The 26,900-nt window shown below is 37.3% G+C and overlaps 1 protein-coding gene across 1 annotated transcript in view; it reads right to left on the bottom strand.

The window, feature by feature from the left end:
• Window positions 1–26,900, bottom strand: part of COL4A5 (collagen type IV alpha 5 chain) — a 247,659-nt gene that overhangs the window by 117,579 nt on the left and 103,180 nt on the right. The window contains exons 2-3 of the mRNA XM_052662831.1: window positions 16,522–16,581; window positions 2,355–2,444 (exon numbers count right to left, since the gene is read on the bottom strand). Of these exons, the coding sequence (XP_052518791.1) occupies window positions 2,355–2,444; window positions 16,522–16,581 (150 nt within the window). The remainder of the gene's footprint in view (window positions 1–2,354; window positions 2,445–16,521; window positions 16,582–26,900) is intronic.

Below are 26,900 nucleotides of genomic sequence, written 5' to 3'. Positions count from 1 at the left end.
TCGCTCAGTCGTGTCTGACCCTTTGGGACCCTATGGACTGTAGCCTTCCAGGCTCCTCTGTCCATGGGATTTTCCAGGCAATAATATTAGAGTGGGTTGCCATTTCCTTCTCCAGGGGATCTTCCCAATTCAGGGATTGAACCCGGGTCTCCTGCATTGTAGACAGACTGGGATTTGCCACTGGAGCTATTTTGACATCAATAGTGGTGGCCTTCTCCCCCATACATTCCCCTACCTTATACAAATTTTGCAGTTCCACTCAAGGACCCTACCTGCCAGGAGGGACTTCTGGCTGTTTGACTCCCATGATTATCAATGACTTTTACCCTCCCATCACCATGTGCACCCCACCTTGGGATATTTCTTTTGTAAAAGTCAGGCCTTTGACTTTCTGACCAATGTACATAACGGGGGCATGGACAAGAGACTTCTAAATATTCAAAACAGCCTCTCCCACTGAGCACATCACAGTAAAACAGAGTAAGAGTGGAAATCAAGGTAGATTGTGGTTACTCAGGAGAATAGTCTGCTCATGTTTATGTTCCTGGAAACCTTTCCCACTGTCAGGGCCATTCGTTAGGAAAAGTTGTGTGCAACTTGTCCTTGAAAGTGAAGTAAAAGTGAAAGTTGCTCAGTTGTGTCTGACTCTTTGCAATCCCATAGACTGTACAGTCCATGGAATCCTTGGCTAGAATACTGGAGTGGGTAACTGTTCCCTTCTCCAGGGGATCTTTCCAATCCAGGGATCAAACCCAGGTCTCCCACATGCTAGCAGATTCTTTACCAGCTGAGCCACCTGGGAAACACAAGAATACTGGAGTGGGTAGCCTATCCCTTCTCCATGGGATCTTCCTGACCCAGGAATCGAACTGGGGTCTCTTGCATTGCAGGCGGATTCTTTACCAGCTGAGTTACCAGGGAAGCCCCAACTTGTCCTTGACCTCTACTAAAGCCATTAATGATACCACTTCAGCTTTGGGAGCACAACAGACCAGCCTCACCAACCTGGCCTGAGTAGTACTGGATTAACAGCCTAGTCTTCAACTTCCTGCTGGCCAACCAAGGAATGGTCTTGCTATTGCCAGAACTTCATGACGTACCTACATCACTAAAACTGGCAAGGTAGAGCAGTCTATCACTAGACTTAAGAAAAAAGACTTCTGGCTCTCTAAATTTGATCAGATGGGCTATGGGCCATCTATTCCTGGCTTGGTAACTGTCTGAGCCACCAGGGAAGCCCAGTGGTTGGGGCTGATGGTTAGACTCACTCCTCCAGGCAGGCCTGATCATCTTACTTGGAGTAATTTTGATCATGACCATGATCCACTGTAGCCTCATACTAATTATATTTTGACATAACTCTTCAAAGTCCGACCCATCCAAGTCCATGTTGGAGTGACCTATGTTTCTAATTTGGGTCTTAAAAAATCAAGAGATGAAATTGAGGAGTCTGGCTCCCGGCTAAAGACCTACGTGTGATTTTTCAGACCCAACCATAGGCAGTTACAAAGACCTCATGGTAAACCTCATATAGAAAAGCTGCCCATCCCATGCCAGAAAGCCTCATATAGGAAAGCAGCCCGTCCCACACCAGAATTAGTGCACAGCCAATGCATGTCAGTCTCTGAAGGGAGTTGTAGTTAAGGTATCAGTCCTCCTGGCTGGTCACACTCTTATGCACATCTGCATTGAAAGGCCTCTTTATATGGAGCCTTGGTGGAGACATCTTTATTGAGTGCAGGATGGGGACCTTGACTTTTTTTTTTTTTCTGTTCTCTGTACTTTTCCACTCCTAGCTCTTCCCTCTCTCCCTGCATCCATCCAGCCCTCTGGTATACAAAAAACAGCAGTTTTCTCCCTTCAAGCTTCCGGAGCAATGAAACAATTCCCCATGCTGAAGCATTTGACCCTCACTGGCACTTTTCCATGAGGAATAATGGAACAGTGGGGAAATCCACACTTTCTCTGGTTTATGTTTTGCTTATACACACTGTCACAGTAAGTGATTAAAGGCTTGACTGTTACTTTCATTTTGGCTTGTTGTCTTAACCAGTACTCTGACACCTGGCAGTTCAGCTCTCTCCAGTTCAGCTCCTGACAGGACTTAATTTTTGTTCAGGATCCCAATAACCACACACCATTAACAGTATCTTCCAAAAGCATTTGAATACAGCAGTAATATTTAGACCTTTACAAAAACCAATAATGAAGTATAAATTCTTGGCCATTCTACTGTTTTATTTAAATATTAGTTTCTGGCTGTAATTCAGTAACTTTTTAATTCATCTGACACTTATCCCATATTAAGATGGCTTCATTTCTTTGGTATTACTGACTGGCAACTTAGCACGTACCTTTTGTCCCCGAGGCCCTGGGGGCCCTTCTGGACCTGGAAATCCAGGCAAACCTGGGTGGCCTTCCAAACCTGGAAATCCTCTCTCCCCCTGCAATTGAACAAGAAAGAAAGATAAGGTCACTTGTCAATTTTCAAGCAGAAGCATGGATGAGATTCAAAAACATCAAATGACTATCTACAGAAGGTGAATTTATTTATGCTAAATTCAGAGTACCTACTAGCATGGAGAAAATTGTATGATATGAGTAGAAAAACACAAATCACTCTAAATTTATATCATATTTGGTAATGTAATCTCTTGTTTTCTCATAAAATTTAAAGGCTTATCAGAGATGAAATAAAGTTGAAACATACTGACATGAAGAATTTAACAGGGAAGATGGCAATAAATTCAGGAAGCTAGGTCTGAAGGGGTTACAATGAAATAAGTATGATACACAGATGAAGAAGGTTAAAAGAACATCAGAGAAGATTTCAGGTTTGTAGTAGAGCATAGAGTTGTAGGATTATTAATAATGGAAATTAATTAACTGCTTAGTGACAAGTTAGCTAGAAAAGGGCTTGATAATATCAAGATCTTTATATATTTTTTCTGATTATAAAATTAAATTTAAAAAAAGGAATCCATGTTTGTTCTGGAAAAAAAAAATAAGAAAAAACCACCACTAATTATGACTCAAGTTCCAGTTCTGACCACAGCACTTATCAACACCAGCACAGGAGGCTGCCTACCTACTAGTGAGGATCCACCACATCTAATCAGCATCTATCAACAAAGGTTGCCTGATGTGCAAATCTCTACAACCAGATAGGTGGCGGCTACAGAGCCACCATGTGTACTAACATACCATTAGACATATTAGAGTTAGTTAACTTGCATACAGTCAATTATGCTAAGAGTGTGAACCCCAACATCTCCAGGGGATCCAATCACAGAAAGCAGATTCACCACTATTACATTTAAGAACCCCAAGGGCTCATAGTTGCAAGGCATGAGCTTCCAACTGCTTGGCTGCACACAGTTCCTCTACTTTTCTGAGGCTTGAAGGTTGAGTCTCTGGCCAAAGGCTCTGGACCTTTTTCTGGGAAACCCTCTCCCCAGATTCTATCCACACTGACAGCCTAGGCAGCACATGAGAAAGACAAAGCATCAATACCTACAAGTTCAGTTCAGTTCAGTTCATTCGCTCAGTCATGTCCGACTCTTTGTGACCCCATGAATCATAGCACGCCAGGCCTCCCTGTCCATCACCATCTCCCGGAGTTCACTCAGACTCACGTCCATCGAGTTCATGATGTCATCCAGCCATCTCATCCTCGCTCGTCCCCTTCTCCTCCTGCCCCCAATCCCTCCCAGCATCAGAGTCTTTTCCAATGAGTCAACTCTTCCCATGAGGTGGCCAAAGTACTGGAGTTTCAGCTTTAGCATCATTCCTTCCAAAGAAATCCCAGGGCTGATCTCCTTCAGAATGGACTGGTTGGATCTCCTTGCAGTCCAAGGGACTCTCAAGAGTCTTCTCCAACACCACAGTTCAAAAGCATCAATTCTTCGGCGCTCAGTCTTCTTCACAGTCCAACTCTCACATCCATACATGACCAATGGAAAAACCATAGCCTTGACTAGATGGATCTTTGTTGTCAAAATAATGTCTCTGCTTTTGAATATGCTATCTAGGTTGGTCATAGCTTTTCTTCCAAGGAGTAAGCGTCTTTTAATTTCATGTCTGCAGTCACCATCTGCAGTGATTTTGGAGCCCAAAAAAATAAAGTCTGACACTGTTTCCACTGTTTCCCCATCTATTTCCCATCAAGTGATGGGACCGGATGCCATGATCTTCGTTTTCTGAATGTTGAACTTTAAGCCAACATTTTCACTCTCCTCTTTCACTTCCATCAAGAGGCTTTTTAGCTCCTCTTCACTTTCTGCCATAAGGGTGGTGTCATCTGCATATCTGAGGTTATTGATATTTCTCCTGGCAATCTTGATTCCAGCTTGTGTTTCTTCCAGTCCAGTAGAGAGTGCTAAAAAGCTTAACTACACTTGTGTTAATAAGAACCATATACCTATACCAGATTCCTATCCTGAAATCTCGTCACACAATAGTCAAATAATGTTGTAGTCCTATCTAGCTGACAGAGCAGTATCATCCCAAGAAAGACAGAACAGCAGCTACTGGAGCAATGTAGCAGAAAATCTGCAATAGCAACCTCCAGTCTTCAAAAGGTAGAAAGTTTCCTGCAGTAGAAACTATAGAAGGCTTCCATGAGGAGAGGGTACAAGAGGGTCCTCTAACCTAATTCCTAATACAGGAAGTAGGGAAGGATGACATTTGTTGCATGCCTATCCTTTCTACTGGTTGTCAGGTAATTATTTAATCCTTATAGCTAGCTAGATTTTAGTGTAATTTGCTAATAACACTCACTAACATAGAAAATGATGTGGTGCACCTATTTCTGAAGGTTAAACTTAAGAAAACCTGGTTTGTGCTGCCTGCCCACATTTGGATAAAAAAATTTATTCTAATTTCTCCTTGTGGAATAATAGTCTTCTCTCTCTGCCTGTCCCTTAAATATTGGTATTACATTGAATGCCCTTTTTGACCCTTTCTCTGGGTTATCTCAAATATTAACATATTTTTTCCTAAAAGCTGGGTTCACAGGGCCAAATGTCTTAAACATCTCCTCTTGATGTTTAAGGCACCTAACACTCAACAATAACAATAGGAAACGTGTATTGAAAGCTTTCTATGTGCCAAGGTTCATTCTTAATTCTTTCCATGTTTCATCTTATTTAATCCTCCCAATGACAATATAAGGTAAATACTATTATTATTTCTACTTTATAGATGAAGAATTAAAGCAAAGAGAAGTTGAATAATTTTCTCAAAAGCAAATTTAATATAAACAACATTGAATTCATTATCTTTCAGCCATACTATTTATTTCAGGAAATAACATAATCCAGCTACCTTCACCAGAAATTTATAATAATCTCAACTCCATTCTCTCCATTTTCCTTTCATCTAACCAATTATGCTATGTTCATCATAGTATTCTTTGGGCCCAACAGAACAAATACACAGCAAATATTCATTCAGTGAATGAACTTCCTTCAGTTCAGTTCAGTTCAGTTGTTCAGTCGTGTCTGACTCTTTGTGACCCTGTGGACTGAGCTCACAAGGCCCCCCTGTCCATCGCCAACTCCAGGAGTTTACTCAAACTCATTTATGGCACATGCTTGCCTCAAAGATTCAGAAAAAAATAAGAGCTAGGATTAGGGAAAATTATATAAAAGATGACTTTTATTTGCAATAAAGCTGGCTTATATACAAGCTAGAATTTAAGAGAAGGATAATAGACTAATTTCAGTTCAGTTCAGTCACTCAGTTGTGTCCTACTCTTTGCGACTTCATGGACTGCAGCAACCCAGGCCTCCCTGTCCATCACCACCTCCTGGAGTTTACTCAAACTCATGTCCATTGAGTCAGTGATGCCATCCAACCATCTCATCCTCTGTCGTCCCCTTCTCCTCCCACCTTCAATCTTTCCCAGCATCAGAGTCTTTTCAAATGAGTCAGCTCTTTGCATCAGGTGGCCAAAGTATTGGAGTTTCAGCTTCAACATCAGTCCTTCCAATGAATATTTAGGACTAATTTTCTTTAGGATTGACTGGTTGGATCTCCTTTCTGTCCAAGGGACTCTCAAGAGTTTTCTCCAACACCACAGTTCAAAAGCTTCAATTCTTCGGTGCTCAGCTTTCTTTATAGTCCATCTCTCACATCCATACATGACTACTGGAAAAACCATAGCCTTGACTTTTCAGATCTTTGTTGGCAAAGTAATGTTTCTGCTTTCTAATATGCTGTCTAGGTTGGTCATAACTTTTCTCCCAAGGAGTAAGCATCTTTTAATTTTGAAGTAGAAGCTACTTTGTGAGTAAGAGGTACAAATAAAAATTTTACAGGAAGGGCACTTTATAATCACAAGAAGAAAAGTTATGTGATCATGGAAATAAAAAAATAAACTCTAAGAATAGTTTCTTGGGGCTTCCCTGGTGGTACAGTGGTTAAGAATCCACCTTGCAATGCATGGGACACCAGATTGAACCCTGGTGCAGGAGGATCCCACATGCCATGAAGCAACTAACCCTGTGTGCCACAACTACTGAGTTTGCACTCTAGAGCCTGCAAGCTGCAAATACTAAGCCCACAAACCCTAGAGCCCGAAGTCACCACCACAATGAGAAGGTCCCGTACTGCAACTAGAGAGTAGCCGTCACTCACTGCAATTAAAGTCTGAGTGCAAAAATGAAGACCCAGCACAGACAAATGTGAAAATAAATACAAAATTAAAAAAAAAAAACAGTTTCTCAAAACAGGTACACAATTAACACGAAAAATATTGGATTTCTGAGGAATAGGAAAAGTAAAAATTAGGACAAACTGTCACAATGACAATTACAATTAAAATTATTTGAAGATTATACTACTATAAAAAGTAAAAATTATATAAACCTATGGGCAAAGCAATACCCTTAACAGACAAATGGAAACAATGACTTAATTAGGTAATATAATTATAATGGTTTTATAATTATATAAATTATGGGCAACTGTGTCTTCTTTTGTGTAATATCTATTGTCTTTGTAATTACATAGCACAAAGAAATATTTGAAGTGATTAGAACAAGAATATGGATCTTTAGGAACTGTCAAAATGGAAATAATCTAGGTCAGAAGATCTCAAATTTTAGCTGGCATCAGAACCACCTGGACAGCTTGTTGAAACAAGGTTACCTGGTCCTGCCCCCAGAGTTAGATTCAGTAGGTCTGCTATGGAGCCTAAGAATCTGCATTTCTAACAAGCTCCCAGTAAATGCTGATGCAACTGGTAAAGGGGCACACTTTGTTTAGATAATATTTGACTGTGACATGAATTTCAGGATGTCAACTGATTGATTTCTTGTTCTCATCAGCAGTCTGAATTTTGTTTTTAGCATTATGTACTTGAATGCATTCCTTTGGCAGAATGTACATGCTTCTGTATTAAACTTATTTTTAATTATATATATAATTATATATATAATTAACTTATATTTAATTTTTTAAAAAATAAGTTTAATACAGAAGCATGTACATTGTGCCAAAGGAATGTGTTCAAGTACATAAATTTCACTTAAAGTACACAATTTGAAAATTTTTGTCATATATGTGACAACCAAAATGATGAACATATCTATCACTCATAAAGATTTCCTTGTCTTTTCAACAAATGGTGCTAGAAAAACTGGACGTTCCCTGAAAAAATAATTCTATACACACACCTTACACCTTCATAAAAATAACTCAAAATAGATCAGAGAATTAAATGCAAAACATAAAACTCCTAGAAAATAACATGGGAGAAAACCTAGATGACCCAGGATGTGGTGGTGACATTTTAGATGCCACAACAAGGGCACAATCCACAAAAGAAATAATTGATAATCTGGACTTCAAGAAAATGAAAAACTTCTGCTCTGCAAGAAACAATGTCAAGAGAATGAGAAGACAAATCACAGACTGGGACAAAACATTTTCAAAAGATATATCTGATAAAGGACTGTTATCCAAAGTAGACAAAGAACTCTTAAACACTCAACAACAAGAAAACAACCTGATTTAAAAATGGGTCAAAGACTCTATGCGGCTCCCCTGGTGGCTCAGACTGTAAAGAATTACCCTGCAGTATAGGACACCCGGGATTGATCCCTGGGTCAGGAAGATCCCCTGGAAAAGGGAATGGCTACCCACTCCAGTATTCTTGCCCAGAGAATTCCATGGTCAGAGGAGTCTGGAGGGTTACAGTCCATGGGATCAGAAAGAGACACAACTAAGAGACAGAAACTCACTCACAAAAACTTTAACAAATACCTCACTGAAAAAGATATACAGATGGCAAGTAAGCATATGAAAAAATGCCCCACATCATATGTCATCAGGGAAATGGAAATTAAAAAATAACAATGAGATCCCTTTACACACCCATTAAAATGGCCAAAATCCAAGGCATTGACAATACCAAATGCTGACAAGGATGTGAAGCAACAGGAACTCTCATTCATTACTGGTGGAATGCAAAATGGTGCAGCCACTTTGGAAGACACTTTGGCAGTTTCTTACAGAACTAAACATACTTTTATCATATGATCTAGCAATCGTGTTCCTTGATATTTACCCACAGGAGCTGAAAATTTATGTCCACACAAAAATCTGCATGTGAATGTTTATAGCAGTTTTATTCATAATTGCCAAGCCTGGAAGCAACCAAGATGTTTTTCAGTAGGTGAACAGATAAAATGTGGTGCATTCAGACGAAGGAATATTATGAACATCAGTCCAGAAAGAAACAAGCTATCACATCATGAAAAGACATGAAGGAAATTTAAATGCATATCACTAATTGAAAGGAGCTAATCTGAAAAGGCTGCATACCATGTAATTCTAACTATATGACATTCTGGAAAAGGTAAAATTATACCAACAGTAAAAATATCAGTGGTTGCTAGTGGGTACAGGTTGGGGAGATCAATAGAGGGAGCAGAGTTCTTCTTTAGGTCAGCGAAAATACACTGTATGATAATTTAATATGGATGCCTGTCATTATACATTTTTCCAAACACACAGAATGTATAACACCAAGAGTAAATGCTAAGGTAAAATTTAAATTTTGGGTTATAATGACATAACAATGTAGGTTCATCAACTGTAACAAATGTACCACTATGGTATAGCTGGGGAGGCTATGCGTGTGTGGGGGCAAGGCACATACGGGAAATTTGTATCTCTTTCGATTTTTCTATGAACCTAAAACCACACAAAAAAATAAAATCTTTTAAAAATAACAATATTAAATGAAATATTATAAATATTAAAAATTTCCTTGTCCCCCTTTATGTCTTCCTCCTGCCTCTACTCATAACCCCAGGCAATAACTGATTTGCCTTCCATCACCAGGGATTAATTTTCATTTTTCAAAGTTTTTTATTAATGGAATTATACAGAATATACATTTTGTCTAACTTTTTACTCAGCATAATTACTTTGTGATTTAGAAGTGTGTCGGTAGTTCATTCCTTTCTATTGCTGAGTAGTAGAGTAGTATTCCATTGTGTGTGTATATATATATCACCCTTGAACAACATGAGGGTCAGGAGTGCCAACCCCTGTGTGGTTAAAAATCTGAGTATAATTTTACAGCTGGTGCTCCAAATCTTCAGTTCTGTAACTATGGATTCTAATCAACTACAGACTGTATACTACTGTAGTATGTATTTATTGAAATAAATCTGAATATAAGTAGACCCATGAAGTTAAAATCCATGTTGTTCAAGGATCAGCTCTACTACAATTTGCTAAGATTCATTCACCTGTTAAAAGGCAGTTGAGTTGATTCCTGTTTCTGGCTATTACCAATAGAGCTACCATGATATCATGTACAAGGATGGTATAGACACATGCTTTCATTTCTCATGGGTAAATGCCTAGGAACAGAGGGGGTCATATGACAGGTTTATGTTAACCTGTTTAAGAAATTGCCAAACTATTTTCCAAAGTATTTGCATCATTCTAGATCTCTACCAGCAATCTGTGATAATTTCAGTTGCTCCACACCTTTATCTGTATTTGGTATGGTTATGTTCTAATATTTACATATTCTTATACATTTATAGTAGTATCTCCTCATAGTTTTATTATACATTTCCCTAATTATTAATGTTGAGTAACTTTTCATGTGTTTGCTTGCCATCATCTATATGATGCCATCATCTATTCTTTTGGGAAGTGTCTTCAAATCTTTTGCCATCTTGTTTTTAATTTAATTTTACTTGGGGATGTTTATTATTTAGTTTTGAGATTTCTTTATATATTTTGGTTTCGAGATTCTTATCAGATAGGTAATTCATTAATACTTTTTCCTAGACTGTGGACTGTCTTTTCATTCTCTTAGTATTTTCAGAAAAGAATACATTCTTGGGGTTCCCTGGTGGCTTAGTGGTAAAGAATCCACCTGCCAATGCAGGACACACAGGTTCAATCCCTGATCCAGAAAGATCCCACAACTTGCAGAGCAACTAAGCTCATGCCCCACAACTATTGAGTCTGTGCTCTAGAGCCTGGGAACCCAACTAGAGTCTGTGCACCCTAGAGCCCATGCTCTGCCCCAAGAAAAGCCACTGCAATGAGAAGCCCATGCATCACAACTGGAGTGTAGACCCTGCTCACCACAACTAGAGAAAGCCCGTGCAGCAATAAAGACCCAGCACAGCCAAAAATAAATAAATAAACTTATTTTTTTTAAAAGATACATTTATGTGTTCCAATCAATACAATATTGTAATTAACCTCCAATTAAAATAAATTTATATTAAAAAATAAAGAAATCTTTTAAAAGATACGTTCTTTATTTTGATGAAATACAATTTATCAGTCTTTCTTTTACAGATCATGTTTTTGTTGTCATATCTAAGAAATATCTACCTAATCCAAAGTCACAAGGATTTTTTCCTATATTTTCTTCTGAAAGATTTGTAGACTTACATTTTATAGATTAAGGCTTTATATTTAGGTCTATGATCCATTTTGAGTTAATTTTTGCATATAGTACAAGCAGTGAGTCAAAGTTCATTTTTGTGAATATGCATATCCAGTTCTTCCAGTACTCTTTGTTGTAAAGACCATCTTTTCTCCACTGAATTGTTTTTGCACTTTCGTCAGTAAATCAATTCATCATGCACCTATGGGTCTAGCGATGGACTCTATTTAGTGTTCCATTCATCTATATGTCTATCTTTTTTTGCTATTAGCACACTATCATGTTTACTTTAGTTTATTCTAAGTCTTAGAATTGTGTAATATAGATATTTCAGCTTCATTCTTTTAAAAAGCTACATTAGCATTTACACCTGAATTTTATTTAGTTTTTAAAATATTTATTTATACTGCTGTGTTGGGTCTTAGTTTTGACATGTGGGATCTTTCATTGCAGCCCATACTCTCTAGTTGTGGTGTGTGGGCTTACTTGCTCTGCAGCATGTGGGAACTTAGTTCCCTGACCAGGGATCAAACCTGAGTACTCTGCATTGCAAGGCAGATTCTTAACCACTGAACCACAGGGAAGTCCTTACACCTGAATTTTGTGCATACTAAGTAGCTTCAGTAGAGTCCAGCTCTTTGTAACCTTATAGACTGTAGCCTGCCAGGCTCCTCTGCCCATGGGATTCCCCAAGCAAGAATACTGGAATGGGTTGCCATGCCCTCCTTCAGGGGGATCTTCCCCATCCAGGGATCTAACCCAGGTCTCACTCATTGCAAGGAGATCTTAAGATCTGAGCCACCAGGGAAGCCCACATTGGAATTTTAGAATCAGCTTAATTTCTACAAGAAAAGTAAGAAGGTCTATTAATCTATATATAAATTTGGAGAGAACTGGCATCTTAGTAATGTTGAGCACTTTAATCCCTAAACATGATATATATCTATGTTAATTCAGGTATTCATTTCTCTCAACAATATTTTTGTATTTTTCAGTGCACTGGACTTACACATTTTTGTCTGACTTGCTCCCATGTATTTCAAATTTCTGGGGCTCTTGCAAAAGGCATTTTTATAACTCCTATTCCCAAATTTTCATTGTTATAATATATACATATAAATGATCTTTATTGATCTTATCAGGTTTGTTTATTCTGATCTTTCTACACTCACAAGGAGCATTTTAGTATCGTTCACCTACAAAAAAAGAGTTTTATTCTTCTATTCTAGTATGGATGCTTTTCCTTTTCTAGTCTTACTGCACTGGCAATGTTGAATAGAAATAGCGAGAGCAGACATGTTCCTGATCTTAGAAGAAAGGGATGTAGTCTTTCTCCACTGAATATAATTTTGGCTATAGGGGTTTGGTAGATGCTCCTTAAGATTAAGGAAATCCATTCTATTTCTAGTTTGCTGAGATTATCAGAAATTGATGATGAATTTTGGTAAATGCTTTATTTGTATCTATTGAGATAATTATATGGTGGGCTTATTTATGTTTAAAATTTTTATTCAGTTTTTTAGCATGGTGAATTATAATTTTGATTTTCAAATATTAAACCTACTATGCATTACTTGCATAAACCCCACTTGGTAAGAACATATTATCTGCTTTATATGCCATTGGATCTGATTTGCTAAAATTTTGTTCTTCATTTCTGCAGCTCTATTAATGAGCTACAGTTTAATGATTTTTAACTTTTGTCTTTGGTTTGGTTTTAGGGCATATTTGTTTCATAAAATTAGTTGGACATCAGTCCTTATCCCTCCACTGTCTGAGTTTATGCAAGACTGATATTGTTTCTTACATAAATGCTTCATATAATTCCTCAGTGAAAACTTCTGGACTAGAATTTTTATGTGAGTGTGGGAAGGGTTTGATAATTCAATTTCCTTAGTAGATATAGAGTTATTCTTATTTTGTTTCATTTTGTTACTTACTTGGTTAGTGTTAGTAATATGTGTTTCTCAAGTTATTTGTCCATCTTTCTTCAGTCTTCTTCATTCTGCTGTTAAAAGCCTATCTGGTAAATGATTCTTTCTCATATTTTACTTTTTAAAATCTAGATTTTTCTTTTCTTTTTCTTTTTTACACAATTTCCAGTGCTCTGTTATGATTCTCTATCTGTTGACTTATTATTAGCAGAGTTCCCTTTAAACCAACAAATATATTTATCCTATCTGCTTTAAATTACTCTCCCTTTTTAATCATTTAATTTCACTGTAAGTCGCTGATTCATAGTGGCTGCTGCTGCTGCTAAGTTGCTTCAGTTGTGTCCGACTCTGTGCGACCCCATAGACGGCAGCCCACCAGGCTCCCCCGTCCCTGGGATTCTCCATAGTGGCTAGGTTTATGCTATTTAATCATCAGCAACAACAGCACTTATCTCACACGCTAGTAAAGTAATGATCAAAATTCTCCAAGCCAGGATTCAGCAATACATGAACCGCGAACTCCCTAATGTTCAAGCTGGTTTTAGAAAAGGCAGAGGAACCAGAGATCAAATTGCCAACATCCACTGGATCATGGAAAAAGCAAGAGAGTTCCAGAAAAACATCTATTTCTGCTTTATTGACTATGCCAAAGCCTTTGACTGTGTGGATCACAATAAACTGTGGAAAATTCTGAAAGAGATGGGAATACCAGACCACCTGACCTGCCTCTTGAGAAACCTATATGCAGGTCAGGAAGCAACAGTTATAAGTGGACATGGAACAACAGACTGGTTCCAAATAGGAAAAGGAATATGTCAAGACTGTATACTGTCACCCTGCTTATTTAACTTCTATGCAGAGTACATCATGAGAAACACTGGGCTGGAAGAAGCATAAGCTGGAATCAAGATTGCCAGGAAAAGTATCAATAACCTCAGATATGCAGATGACACCACCCTTATGGCAGAAAGTGAAGAGGAACTCAAAAGCCTCTTGATGAAAGTGAAAGAGGAGAGTGAAAAAGTTGGCTTAAAGCTCAACATTCAGAAAATGAAGATCATGGCATCTGGTCCCATCACTTCATGGGAAACAGATGGGGAAACAGTGGAAACAGTGTCAGACTTTAATTTTCTGGGCTCCAAAATCACTGCAGATGGTGACTACAGCCATGAAATTAAAAGACACTTATGTTGATGTATGGCAAAACCAACACAATATTGTAAAGTAATTAACCTCCAATTAAAATAAATAAATTTATATTAAAAAATAATTTAAAAAAGACCCTTACTCCTTGGAAGCAAAGTTATGACCAACTTAGATAGCACACTGAAAAGCAGAGACATTACTTTGCCAACAAAGGTCCATCTAGTAAAGGCTATGGTTTTTCCAATGGTCACGTATGGATGTGAGAGATGGACTGTGAAGACGGCTGAGTGCCGAAGAATTGATGCTTTTGAACTGTGGTGTTGGAGAAGACTCTTGAGGGTCCCTTGGACTGCAAAGAGATCAGCCCTGGGATGTCTTTGGAAGGAATGATGCTAAAGCTGAAACTCCAGTACTTTGGCCACCTCATGCGAAGAGTTGACTCATTGGAAAAGACTTTGCTGCTGGGAGGGATTGGGGACAGGAGGAGCAGGGGACGACAGAGGATGAGATGGCTGGATGGCATCACCAATTCGATAGACATGAGTCTGAGTGAACTCCAGGAGTTGGTGATGGACAGGGAGGCCTGGTGTGCTGTAATTCATGGGGTCGCAAAGAGTCGGACACAACTGAGCGACTGAACTGAACTGAACTGAATACTTACTTTGTAACCAGTTGTCTAAAAATTCTAACATCTGTGTCATTGCAGAGTTAGTTTTCATTTATTGGTCGTTTTTTTTGACTATGGGTCACTTTTACTCGTTACTTCACAGATCTTGTGTTAGTGTCTAGCAGGTTTTAATTGCATACTGGACATTGTACTTAATATGTACACACATCCTGGATTATTTTATATTGTCTGAAAAGTACTGAACATTTGTTTTAGGAAATAGCTAACTCGGCTGAGTTAACACTTAAAACTCCATTTTCCTTTCAATGGACAGCAGTTAAATCTGTGTTGCCTTATTGCGGCCTTTAAGCTGTTCCTTTCTACTGGGTTGAATGAATCCTCCTGTATACATATAAAATTCAAGGTTCAACCAAGTATTTGGGTGACATTTCCAAGCAGATATTTGGGCTCTCCATTCTGTAACTCTCTACATTCCAGCATATCTCCCATCATTTTATAGCCATTCTGGCATCCTCAATTCTGTCCTTGACTTCTCAAGCCACTAGAACTGTGGTTTTCTGTCTGCCATCTTACCATCCGTTGCCACATAGACTGAAAGGTACACCCAGGATAAAAAGGTACATAAGTGCAAACATGCCCACTGTACTTGCCTTCTTTAAGAGGTAGAATTTGCTCTACTGTTTTCCTACTTTGGTCACTCTCCTATGCTATTAAATAGTTGTTATATTTTGTCCAGAATGTTCACTTCTTAAGAGTTAATCTGATAAAAGTCATTCCACTAATGTCAGAAATGAATCCCTCTTGGTCTTTTTACCACTACAGAAATTACCTTTACCATAAAACTACTCCCCTCAAACTAATGTTACTCAAATAATGGTTCTGTATAACACTCTTCAATTATTATTAATAGGTGTTCTGTTGGAAGGAAAGTGGGTTAAATAAAGCTTAGAAATATAACTTTGCAAAACAAATAGGTTTCTTTACTCCAGGACTTTTAAACCCCTTTAATATGCTAGTGTACCTTCTATATGCCTAAATGGAATATGCTCAAGATACTATCCTGAACTTTTTCTTATATAATTAGTAATGTTCAGTGATTCATTCAAAAATATTAATTGAGTCTCAAAGAATGAAGACTAGAGTATGATCACCTTCCCCCAGTACAATTCTTTTTAAACTGCAGTTCACTATCCCTTTTTAAACACATCTAATTTCAGTGTCAGTCACTGATTCATAGTAGCTAGGTTTGTGCTATTTAATCATCACTAATACTTTGTAATCATCATATCTATACAGTAAGAATGCTGTTATGAGAAAAGTAAGATGAAAGTAGAGATGCAGCAATCATTAACTTACATGGACTAGACAAAAATACATGAAATTACCTAGTATGGTGTCTAGCATAGATTAGTAGCCTGATAAATGTTTTGTTCCTTAAGTGTTGTTTTTACTTTCTTTTGCCTATTAAGTCAGTGATTACAAGATTCATCAGAGATTGGCAGACTATAGTTATCAGGCCAAATGCAGTCAGAAGCCCATTCTGTATAGTCCAAAAGCTAAAAATCTTTTTAACACTATTAAAGGACTATTTTTTAAAAAGGAGAAAAACATGTGACAGAGACCTTCTGTAGCTCAAAAAGCCTAAAACATTTGCTATCTGGCTCTTTACAGAAAGTGTTTGCTGACTTCTGAGATATAGTCTAATCCCCATAATAATCTAAAATAAGCAGCATAGTAAAATTCATTTTACTTAATTATATTTATCTGTTTATTTTATTATATTCATTTTAATTATATGCTGGGGTAGAAGTCCTATTTTTTTTTAATTAAAATCAGTATTTTATTAGTTTTCTAAATTTTTGAAGGATTAACTGATATCTTACCTTTTCTCCTTTTATACCACTACAGTCACACTTTGATCCTGGAGAACACCCATAGCAAGCCTATAAGGAAGAGAAAGAGGGAGGAAAATCATTAAATATGAACCTAAAAACCAGACTCTGACTTATGACTCAGATGAATTCAACAATCCAAACTTTTAAAACAACTACCATAAAAATATCTAAAAGGATAAATACTATAGACAATGTTTATCTCTGAGGAATCATCCATCTTTTATTGTATGCATTTCTATTTGAACTCTTTAAAAGTGAAAAATGTCTTTTTAAAAATGAAAACAATCCATACAACTTCCCCTTAATATGATTTTCAGCTCTAAGGAACTCCTTTTTTTCTAACATCGCTTGTAAGAAATTACCTCTCAATCTATGTTAGCAAAGTCTTTGGCAACTAGCCAAAGATGATTGCCACTTAAAGTCCCTCGCTTTTCTGCATTCATTAGCAATCAGGGAGCATGAAATATATACTACCTTTTACCACCTTTCTTTCCTTTGCTTCCACTCTTTCATCACTAGTAGCTTAGTCTCTAATACCTCCAAGTTTGACTTCAGATGCTGTTCCCAGAGCCTAGGTGTCTTAAACAGCCACTACTAACAAGCTCATTCTCTCATACTAGGAACTGAAGTACTGGAGCCAGAAAAATATCCTTCTCCAAAATAAGAACCTTAGAAGAAGAAGACAACAGATGATGTCTGCCATCCAGAACTATCCTTTACTCTTGCATGAAGGTGAACTGCTTAGAAAAACAAATAGTAATTAGTTTAACATATGTAGATAGTTCACCATTTATATAAAATAAGGGGTTGTGCTCATCAAATAAAAGAAATTTTTATGTGATATAAATATGTAAATGAATGTTTATAATGTTCAGCCTTGGGAGGCTATGATTTAAAATGTACTGTAGCCTCCTTCCCAACATTCCATGCTTTCCTTTACTCCAATCATTACCATAGTACCTTCCCCAATTCTTATCAAAGCGCTAACCTTGTTCTTCTATTTAAAACTCCTAACACACTCAGCCACAACTAGAAGTCACTCTCACGCTAGAGTTCCTTTTCCTAATTATAACAGCAAATAATAATGGCTTGATATTGGGGGAAATCTCCCACTCACATTGCAAAAAGCTGTTTCAGTAAAAGATGTGCATTTGACATTTCTAATGAAACTGTTATATGTCTATAATTATTCATAGGTGATTAAGTTATACACTCTAGTTTTAGTGTTATGTATCAACTACATTACAGGTTAAATAGACTTATTCAGACTTACTTATTCATCAGATATAAACTGAGCATTATAAGAAGTCAGAAAACACATTAGGTGTTAATATTGACTAAGGCACACTCATTCTAACATATATAACTAATTCAACAAATACATATTGATCACCTGTTATGTGCCAGCCACTTGGTTACGTTAGATGCAGGTAGTGATACAAAGACAGTATATCACTGCTCTCTAATGGGTAGGATAATCCTATACATAAATATTACATTACAAATTGTCACGAACAGACATCAATTTAAGATATTTAGTAGTGTTCTGTGCAAACATGAATTCTAGATTCCAAAGTAAAACTTAAAAACTTTAGAATTTATTGATTCATGAGAGTAGTTATATTCACTGAATTAGACTGTGCATATTAACAGCATTCAATTATATGCATTAATGGAGTAAAGGATAGTGATAATCAAAAATGACTGTAAATCTAAGAATTAACCTTGACTTTGCATTATAAACGTAAATATATTTGCATAGACTTTTGGTTCTGTAAGTAAAAGGTGGTATAATATTCTATTGTCATCTATCATTAGCAGTTCTATCATTTTATGTATTATCTGAATGTTATATATTATATATGTATATATTTATAATACTGCATGTGTGTGTGTGTTAGTTACTCAGTTGTGTCCTACTCTTTGTGACTCCATGGACTGTAGCCTGCCAGGCTCCTTTATCCATGGAATTTCCCAGGCACGAGTGCTGGAGTGGGTTGTCATTTCCTTTTCCAGGGGATCTTCCTGACTCAGGGATCAAACTTGGGTCTCTTGCATTGCAGGAAGATTCTTTACCATCTATCTGAGCCACCAGAGAAGCCCATAATACTGAATATTTTCACTTATATGTGGAATCTAAAAAGTAAAACAAACTAGTATATATAGCAAAAAAGGAAATAAACTCAGATATAGAAAACAAATTAGTAGTTACCAGTGGAGGGAAAGAAGAGGGGAGAAGGGAGATAGCAATGGGGATTAAGAAGTACAAGCTATTATGTATCAAATAAATAAGCTACTAGTATATATTGAACAACACAAGGAATATAGCCAATATTTTTTAACAACTATAAATGCAGTATAAATTTTAAAATTGTGAATCACTGGTTGTACACCTGAAACTTATATTGTAAATCAACTATAGCACAGTTAAAAATTTTTTTTTTAAATTAAAGGAGTTCAAACATTTAAAATACAAACTAAGTTCTTGAAAATAATTTAAAGCAACAACCTAATAGGATTTAATCAATATGGAGAAGATAATATGCAACTTGTCTTTATAAATGCATTTCTGATTTTTCAGTATCCAACAATATTCTTCAACTTGTAATATAATTTATAAACAAACAATAAAACTTTAGTCATGCATTCCATTTTGGAAGTGATTTTATACAAAGATTTTCTAGAAATTAATAATCTCATCATTTTGCACTTCTTTATAACTTAACATGTGGTTATACTTTAGAGAGGTCCCTGCTTAAAACATTTGGTGGCTACAGAAAAATATGCTTGAATTCAATTTGAAAATTTAATTTATATTCTATTTATTCCACCTAGGTTATGAAAATGACTCCAGTACCCAGTTCAAGAAACAAAAGGAAACTGTAATACATAAACCAACCACTAGATGCCAGTTTTCTTACAGTTATAATCGTGATGCTCACAAGGAAATAGCTTCAATATGACATCTGCTAAATGGAACAATTTATTTTTTATCAACATCTATCAATACTGATTAGGTGCTTAATAAGAACCAAGCACAATATTAGGGCCGAGTTGTACAAAAAAATTAATGAGCGCTGCCTTTAAGGAACTTCCAATCTAGTAAAACAAAACAAGTCGGGCCCAAACAAATGAAAAGAATACTTAATATAATGCAATAATGATATAGCATACAACAGGAAGAGAAAAAGCTCCAAGATGCAACAAATACATCCTGATTTTACCTCAGGAACTGACTCACTACGTGACTACAGATAAGTCATTCCTGTACCCTAGAGTTCAGGTTTCTCTTTGGTAAACTTATAGAGACAGACAATGTATCTATAGGTATTTTCTAGCTTTTATAGTCTGTGATTCAGTAGGATTTACCGAGTGAAAATGAGTTGTATAATCAATAATTGTTATCAAACTTAAGAGACTTCCTTTGAGCTTGGGAGTGTTCCTAATGGCTCTGCAGAAAATGTAAATAGCTGCATTCCAATTTTTAAAAATGTAGTAGAAATGTATCTAGAGCAAAATGGCCATGCTAAGCAATAAAATTATAATACAAATTTTTGTGAACAAAAAACAATATTAAGTACCTCAGTCTAAAGGACTTCTTAAGTCCACAGGGGAAAAGTACTGTAGGAGTTAAGTTTTAAAAAAATAAACTTTCAAAAACTGTTGAAAAACTATTCTACAAAGTCACTGAAGACTGTTGAAGCAAGAAAAGCAGTGCAACTATAGCAATGCTGTACACTTTTTAGTGTGGGAGAAAATAATAAAAAGTAAAAAAGATTTTTTATTATCAAATAAAACATATCATGAAGATACAATAATTAAAACAGTATGGTATTACTCAAATAGGCAGCTCAATTATCCAAAATACAAAGGCCAGAAACAGATATACACACACAGACACACACATTTGCTATTTGATAAAAGTTGGAATATGAAATAGATAGGTCTTCCCTATAGCTCAAATGGTAAAGAACCCACCTGCAATGCAGAAGACCTGGGTTCAATCCCTGGGTTGGGAAGATCCTCTGGAGAAGGGAATGGCAACCCACTCCAGTATTCTTACCTGGAGAATCCTACGGACAGAGGAGCCTGGTGATTTATATAATCTGTGGGATCACAAAGAGTCGGACACAACTGAGTGACTAACACTACTATGAAATAAATGTAAAAATAGTGGGCTGTTAACCTTGATGCTGGGCAAGTATAAAAAAACAATAAATTTAGATTTCAGGGTACTACAGTAAAAAAAAAAAAGATTAAATGTGTAAATGAAAGCAAACTTCTGTATGCATTAGATTCATTTATAAAACCTCACAAAATTCAGATACTAGGACCCCATCCAAAAGATTTTGTTTCAGTAAGCTTGAGGTTGACTATCAGAACCTAAAATTCTAATAAACATTTTTAGGTGATTTTGCTTCAGATGATCTGAGATATATACTACAAAATAATGGCACAGAGAAATAATATCCCAATAATGGAGTTAGGTATCAAGACAGTTAAAAAAAACTTTTATGCTTGCAAAGAATGTAAAAATATCTTAAAAACCTCAAAGAGAAGCACAATAGGATTTATCAGGCCAAAATCTAAGGGGAAAAAATTCCAATAAACTGACCATAGAAACTACTTTTGCCCCTAGGGCATTTACCAGACTTGGGGAATTTGAGATTCTTGTTTTTAGTGTAAAGTGAAGTTTCTCAGTTGTGTCTGACTCTTTGCGACCCCGTGGACTGTAGCCCACCAGGCTCCTCTGTCCATGGAATTCTCCAGGCAAGAATACTGGAGTGGGTTGCCGTTTCCTTCTCCAGGGGATATTCCCGACTCAGGGATCAAACCCAGGTCTCCCACATTGCAGGCAGACGCTTTAACCTCTGAGCCACCAGGGAAGCCCCTGTTTTTAGTGTAAGGGAGAACCATATACAAAATAACCCCAGAGAATTTTAAGAAAAAGATATTTTGGATCTCAACAGAGAAGAACAAGGGGCAAAGATCCTTGAAAAGCTATAACCACAAGCTGGCCATCGTACAGATTTGCAATTCAAGTTAGCATTTAGCTGGGTGGCCCACTAACTTCAAACTGTAAATTTTTTTAGAGTGGACTCAAACTGCTTCGATCTCCTAGAGTCTGGACGAAATGCATATAAATCCTATGCAGAAGAGCATGTGTGTGTGCTTAGCAGTGTCCAACTCTTTGCGACCCTATGGACCATGAACTGTAGCCTGCCAGGCTCCTCTGTCCATGGAATTCTTCAGGCAAAAACACTTGAGTGGGTTGCATTTCCTCCTCAAGCATCTTCCTGACTCAGACAGGCCACATCTCCTGCATTGGCAGGCAGATTCTTTACCACTGTGCCACCTGGGAAGCCCATAGAAGAGCATATGTTCATATTAAACTTCAGAGAATTTTTTTTTAATCCTTTTTGAGAGGAAAATAAGCACTCACATTCAAAAATCACTAAGCATACAAGGAAGCAAAATACCATAAGCAAAAATCAGGAGAAACATGTCATAGCAGAAACTACTCAGCAAAGATTTCAAATATTAGAATTATTAGAAACAAAATACATAATGACTATTTTTACAATGATGAAAGGTTTTTAACTTTAAGACAATAAAGGAAATCATGTAAAAAAAGGTAACAGCTAAACTGAAATATAAATTCTAAAAGTAAAAACTATGATATTTAAAATTCAATGGATGAGCTTCACAGCAGACTAGATAACAGCTGAAGATAGACTTAGTAAAGTTAAAACAAATAAAGTGAAAAGGAATGATCTATAATGTAACGTGGAGATGAAACATATGAGAAGTGTAAAAGAATAGTTAAGAGGCATGGAAGAAAGAGGTAGTATAGCAAACAGGCAATTTGGGTTATAGAAAGAAGAGGCGAAAGAAGGAATGGGGCAGAGTCAATAGTAGAGATAATGGTGGAAAGTTTTTAAGAACTAATTAAAGACATCTGTGAGTCTAGAAGTCTAGCAGATCCAATGGAAGTAAAATCAAACCCCAAACTAGATGCAAAATAGGGTTACTTCAGAACATAAAGCCAAAAAACAAAAAAAGCCCTAAATAGCATCAATAAAGGCAAGATAGACTGCCTTCAAATGGGTGACAATTAATTTAAAGATAAGTTCTCAGATATTCAACAGAAGACAGAATACCATGAAATTGCATCTTTAATAAGCAAAAAGAAAACTGTCAACCCATAGTTTATACCCAGTGAAAATACCTTTCAAGAACACGATAAAAATACAAGCATTTCTAGACAAACAGAAACCGAGAAAGGATGCCCCCAGCAGGACCTCACAAAAGGAAATTTAAACCTTTTGAATATCTTCTCCTGTGTAAGAAAGGAAACACAAATGAAATGGAAAGTTTAAAATACAAAATGGAAATAAGAGAAAAAATAATACACTTGTGGTTGAATTTTAAAAAATACTAACTATAAAACAAAATTATAAAAATAGATGCAGTGCTCAAAAATGCAGTACTAACATGCACTGGAGAAGGAAATGGCAACCCACTCCAGTGTTCTTGCCTGGAGAATCCCAGGGACGGGGGAGCCTGGTGGGCTGCCGTCTATGGGGTTGCAGAGAGTCAGAAATGACTGAAGCGACTTAGCAGCAGAAGCAGCAGCAGCAACAGAAAAACAGTGATAAAACAATGTAAGTTAGGAGAGGATGAGTGAAGTTAAAGATCCTAATGCCCTTGTAACTGTAAAAAACAAATATGGACATTGATTACTTTAGACTTTGATATGATAAGCATACAATATAGGAATTCTAATTTCCAGGATAAACCTTAAAAGAAGCCAAGTTTTCCAAATTATTAGAGAAAGGGCAATACTCAAATCCAAAAGAAGACAAAAGAGAAGGACAGAAACAGAAAGTGCTATCTTAGAAAAGACAATACAACGGCACACTGTGATGAAATAATCAGACAAATCTGGAATATGGTACATTATAGAAAAAAACTATGATGGACTATTCAAAAACTCAGTGCCACGCCATGAGAGAGATGACTTTGTAAATGAGAGCTTGAGGAACTCTATGAATCATCTCCCTAAGGAAACAACAATAAATGATGAAATTTAGGAAAAAAAATTCCGGATATTATCTGAAAAACCTACAGCAAATGAAGAAACACTTATTCAACAAAATTTACTAAATTTCAGTGTGAATAAATATGGCATTTTAGCCATGACCCACTCTTTTCCTCTCCTCCTGCCCTGCTGAGTTTGACAAAAGCTCCACACAAGGTGGGAAGCAGACATGAATGCAGAGCTCCTTCTCCCTCCATTACCCAGTTGAGCATTACAGTAATGCCCAGTTCCAAACTACAGAAGTACTCCAAGCAAGAACAGTTGAGACTTTTGTGATTCTTGTCTTCCACACAGTCCCAACTCATAAAAGATCTAACTTCTGGCATGGCAGGCTAAGAGTACTGGACTCAGTCACTCATAGAACAAAGGCTGACGCTAGTGTAATCAAGCTGAGGAGACCAGATGTTACTGTCCTTCTCAGTGTCCTGTTCACAATGCAGGGTGTCACTCTAAAAAAGAGAGTCACTGCTTCTGCCATCAGTTCTGGAGTAGTCACAGAGATTTTGCATGGGTGGGTCAGTTGACAGGTAGGGAGACCATAAAAACAAAGATCTCTGAAGGTCTCCCTAAGGGTCTTGACTTTACCTGGAACAGATGTGGGGAATTTGAAACCAAAGGGCACTCTCAAAAACAACAGAAATTTTGGTGGAAAGCAATTAAGAAGAGGCAGATAGCTTTATGAGAACAAGTCAAACCACAAATCAGCTACAATTTACCACAGATACCTGGAAAAAGAGAAAAATAAGAAGAGAAGCCTTGAGACTAGAACAAGTCTCAAAGATTTGGCTTCAAAGATTAACTTCTGAAACAGGCCCTAAATTAACTGTCAGAACCTGGAACAACGCATGCCCAAGTAAGTAAGTAAGTAAGTGTTAGTTGCTCAGTCGTGCCCTGACTCTTTGCGACCCCATGGACTGCAGCCCACCAGGCTCTTCCCAAACCAGGGATCAAACCTGGGTCTCCTGCACTGCAGGAAGATTCTTTACCAACTGAGCTACAAGGGAACCCCCATGCATGCCCAAAGACACTGTCAAAAACAATACAGCCACTAGTAAGTCATCAGTGAAGGTTTATAGCTGGGTAAGATACCAAAGGAAATCACCTTAAGAGAGACAGCAGGGGAAAAAATCATCAAAGAGAACCCTGATAAATACACAGTCATATCAAGGTGACTGTGAACATGTCTAAGGCTACAACCTTTGGGTAGTGACATCAAATGCTATACCATGTTGGGGAAAGAGACCTCAATCAAATAGTCTAGCAAACTCATTGAAAAAAATGGACAAGCAAGCAACAAGCCCTGGAGAGGAGGAGAATCAATAATTAGATTGGCTAAAATACATTACCTAAAATGTCCACATTTCAACAAAAGACATAAAGAAACAAGAAAGTACCCCATACAAAAGGGGAAAAAACAAGCAATAGAACTACTTTTCACAGGGCTGAGATGATGAAATTAGTGCACAAAAATGTCAAAGCACCCATTATACAAATATGTTCAAAGAATTAAAGGAAACAATGTTTAGAGAAGTATAATGATACTATCTCAACTAATAGATAATATCAATAAAGAAACATACTTAAAAAAACAAATGGAATTCTAGAGTTGAAAAATAAAAGAAAACTAAAAAGAAAATTTCATTAGAGGGCTAAACAGTATATTTGAACTGGTTCAGTTCAGTTCAATCGCTCAGTCATGTCCGACTCTTTGTGACCCCATGAATTGCAGCACGCCAGGCCTCCCTGTTCATCACCATCTCCCAGAGTTCACTCAGACTCATGTCCATCGAGTCTGTGATGCCATCCAGCCATCTCATCCTTGGTCGTCCCCTTCTCCTCCTGCCCCCAATCCCTCCCAGCATCAGAGTCTTTTCCAATGAGTCAACTCTTCGCATGAGGTGGCCAAAGGACTGGAGTTTCAGCTTTAGTATCATTCCTTCCAAAGAACACCCAGGGCTGATCTCCTTCAGAATGGACTGGTTGGATCTCCTTGAATTCCAAGGGACTCTCAAGAGTCTTCTCCAACACCACAGTTCAAAAGCATCAATTCTTCGGTGCTCAGCCTTCTTCACAGTCCAACTCTCACATCCATACATGACCACAGGAAAAACCATAGCCTTGACTAGACGGACCTTAGTCGGCAAAGTAATGTCTCTGCTTTTGAATATACTATCTAGGTTGGTCATAACTTTTCTTCCAAGGAGTAAGTGTCTTTTAATTTCATGGCTGCAGTCACCATCTGCAGTGATTTTGGAGCCCAAAAAAATAAAGTCTGACACTGTTTCTACTGTTTCCCCATCTATTTCCCATCAAGTGATGGGACTGCATGCCATGATCTTTGTTTTCTGAATGTTGAGCTTTAAGCCAACTTTTTCACTCTCCTCTTTCACTTTCATCAAGAGGCTTTTTAGCTCCTCTTCACTTTCTGCCATAAGGGTGGTGTCATCTGCATATCTGAGGTTATTGATATTTCTCCCAGCAATCTTGATTCCAGCTTGTGTTTCTTCCAGTCCAGCATTTCTCATGATGTACTCTGCATATAAGTTCAATAAGCAGGGTGACAATATACAGCCTTGACGTACTCCTTTTCCTATTTGGAACCAGTCTGTTGTTCCATGTCCAGTTCTAACTGTTGCTTCCTGACCTGCATACAGATTTCTCAAGAGGCAAGTTAGGTGGTCTGGTATTCCCATCTCTTTCAGAATTTTCCACAGTTTATTGTGATCCACACAGTCAAAGGCTTTGGCATAGTCAATAAAGCAGAAATAGATGTTTTTCTGGAACTCTCTTGCTTTTTCCATGATCCAGCGCATGTTGGCAATTTGATCTCTGGTTCCTCTGCCTTTTCTAAAACCAGCTTGAACATCAGGAAGTTCATGGTTCATGTATTGCTGAAGCCTGGCTCGGAGAATTTTGAGCATTACTTAACTAGCATGTGCGATGAGTGCAACTGTGCGGTAGTTTGAGCATTCTTTGGCATTGCCTTTCTTTGGAATTGGAATGAAAACTGATCTTTTTCAGTCCTGTGGCCACTGCTGAGTTTTCCAAACTTGCTGGCATATTGAGTGAAGCACTTTCACAGCATCATCTTTCAGGATTTGAAACAGCTCAACTGGAATTCCATCACCTCCACTAGCTTTGTTCATAGTGATGCTTTCTAAGGCCCACTTGACTTCACTTTCCAAGATGTCTGGCTCTAGATTAGTGATCACATCATCATGATTATCTGGGTCGTGAAGATCTTTTTTGTACAGTTCTTCCGTGT

The sequence above is a fragment of the Budorcas taxicolor genome, chromosome X (genome assembly GCF_023091745.1).
Source record: "Budorcas taxicolor isolate Tak-1 chromosome X, Takin1.1, whole genome shotgun sequence".
Classification (NCBI taxonomy): Eukaryota; Metazoa; Chordata; class Mammalia; order Artiodactyla; family Bovidae; genus Budorcas; species Budorcas taxicolor.
This window is presented reverse-complemented; position numbering and strand designations above follow the sequence as displayed.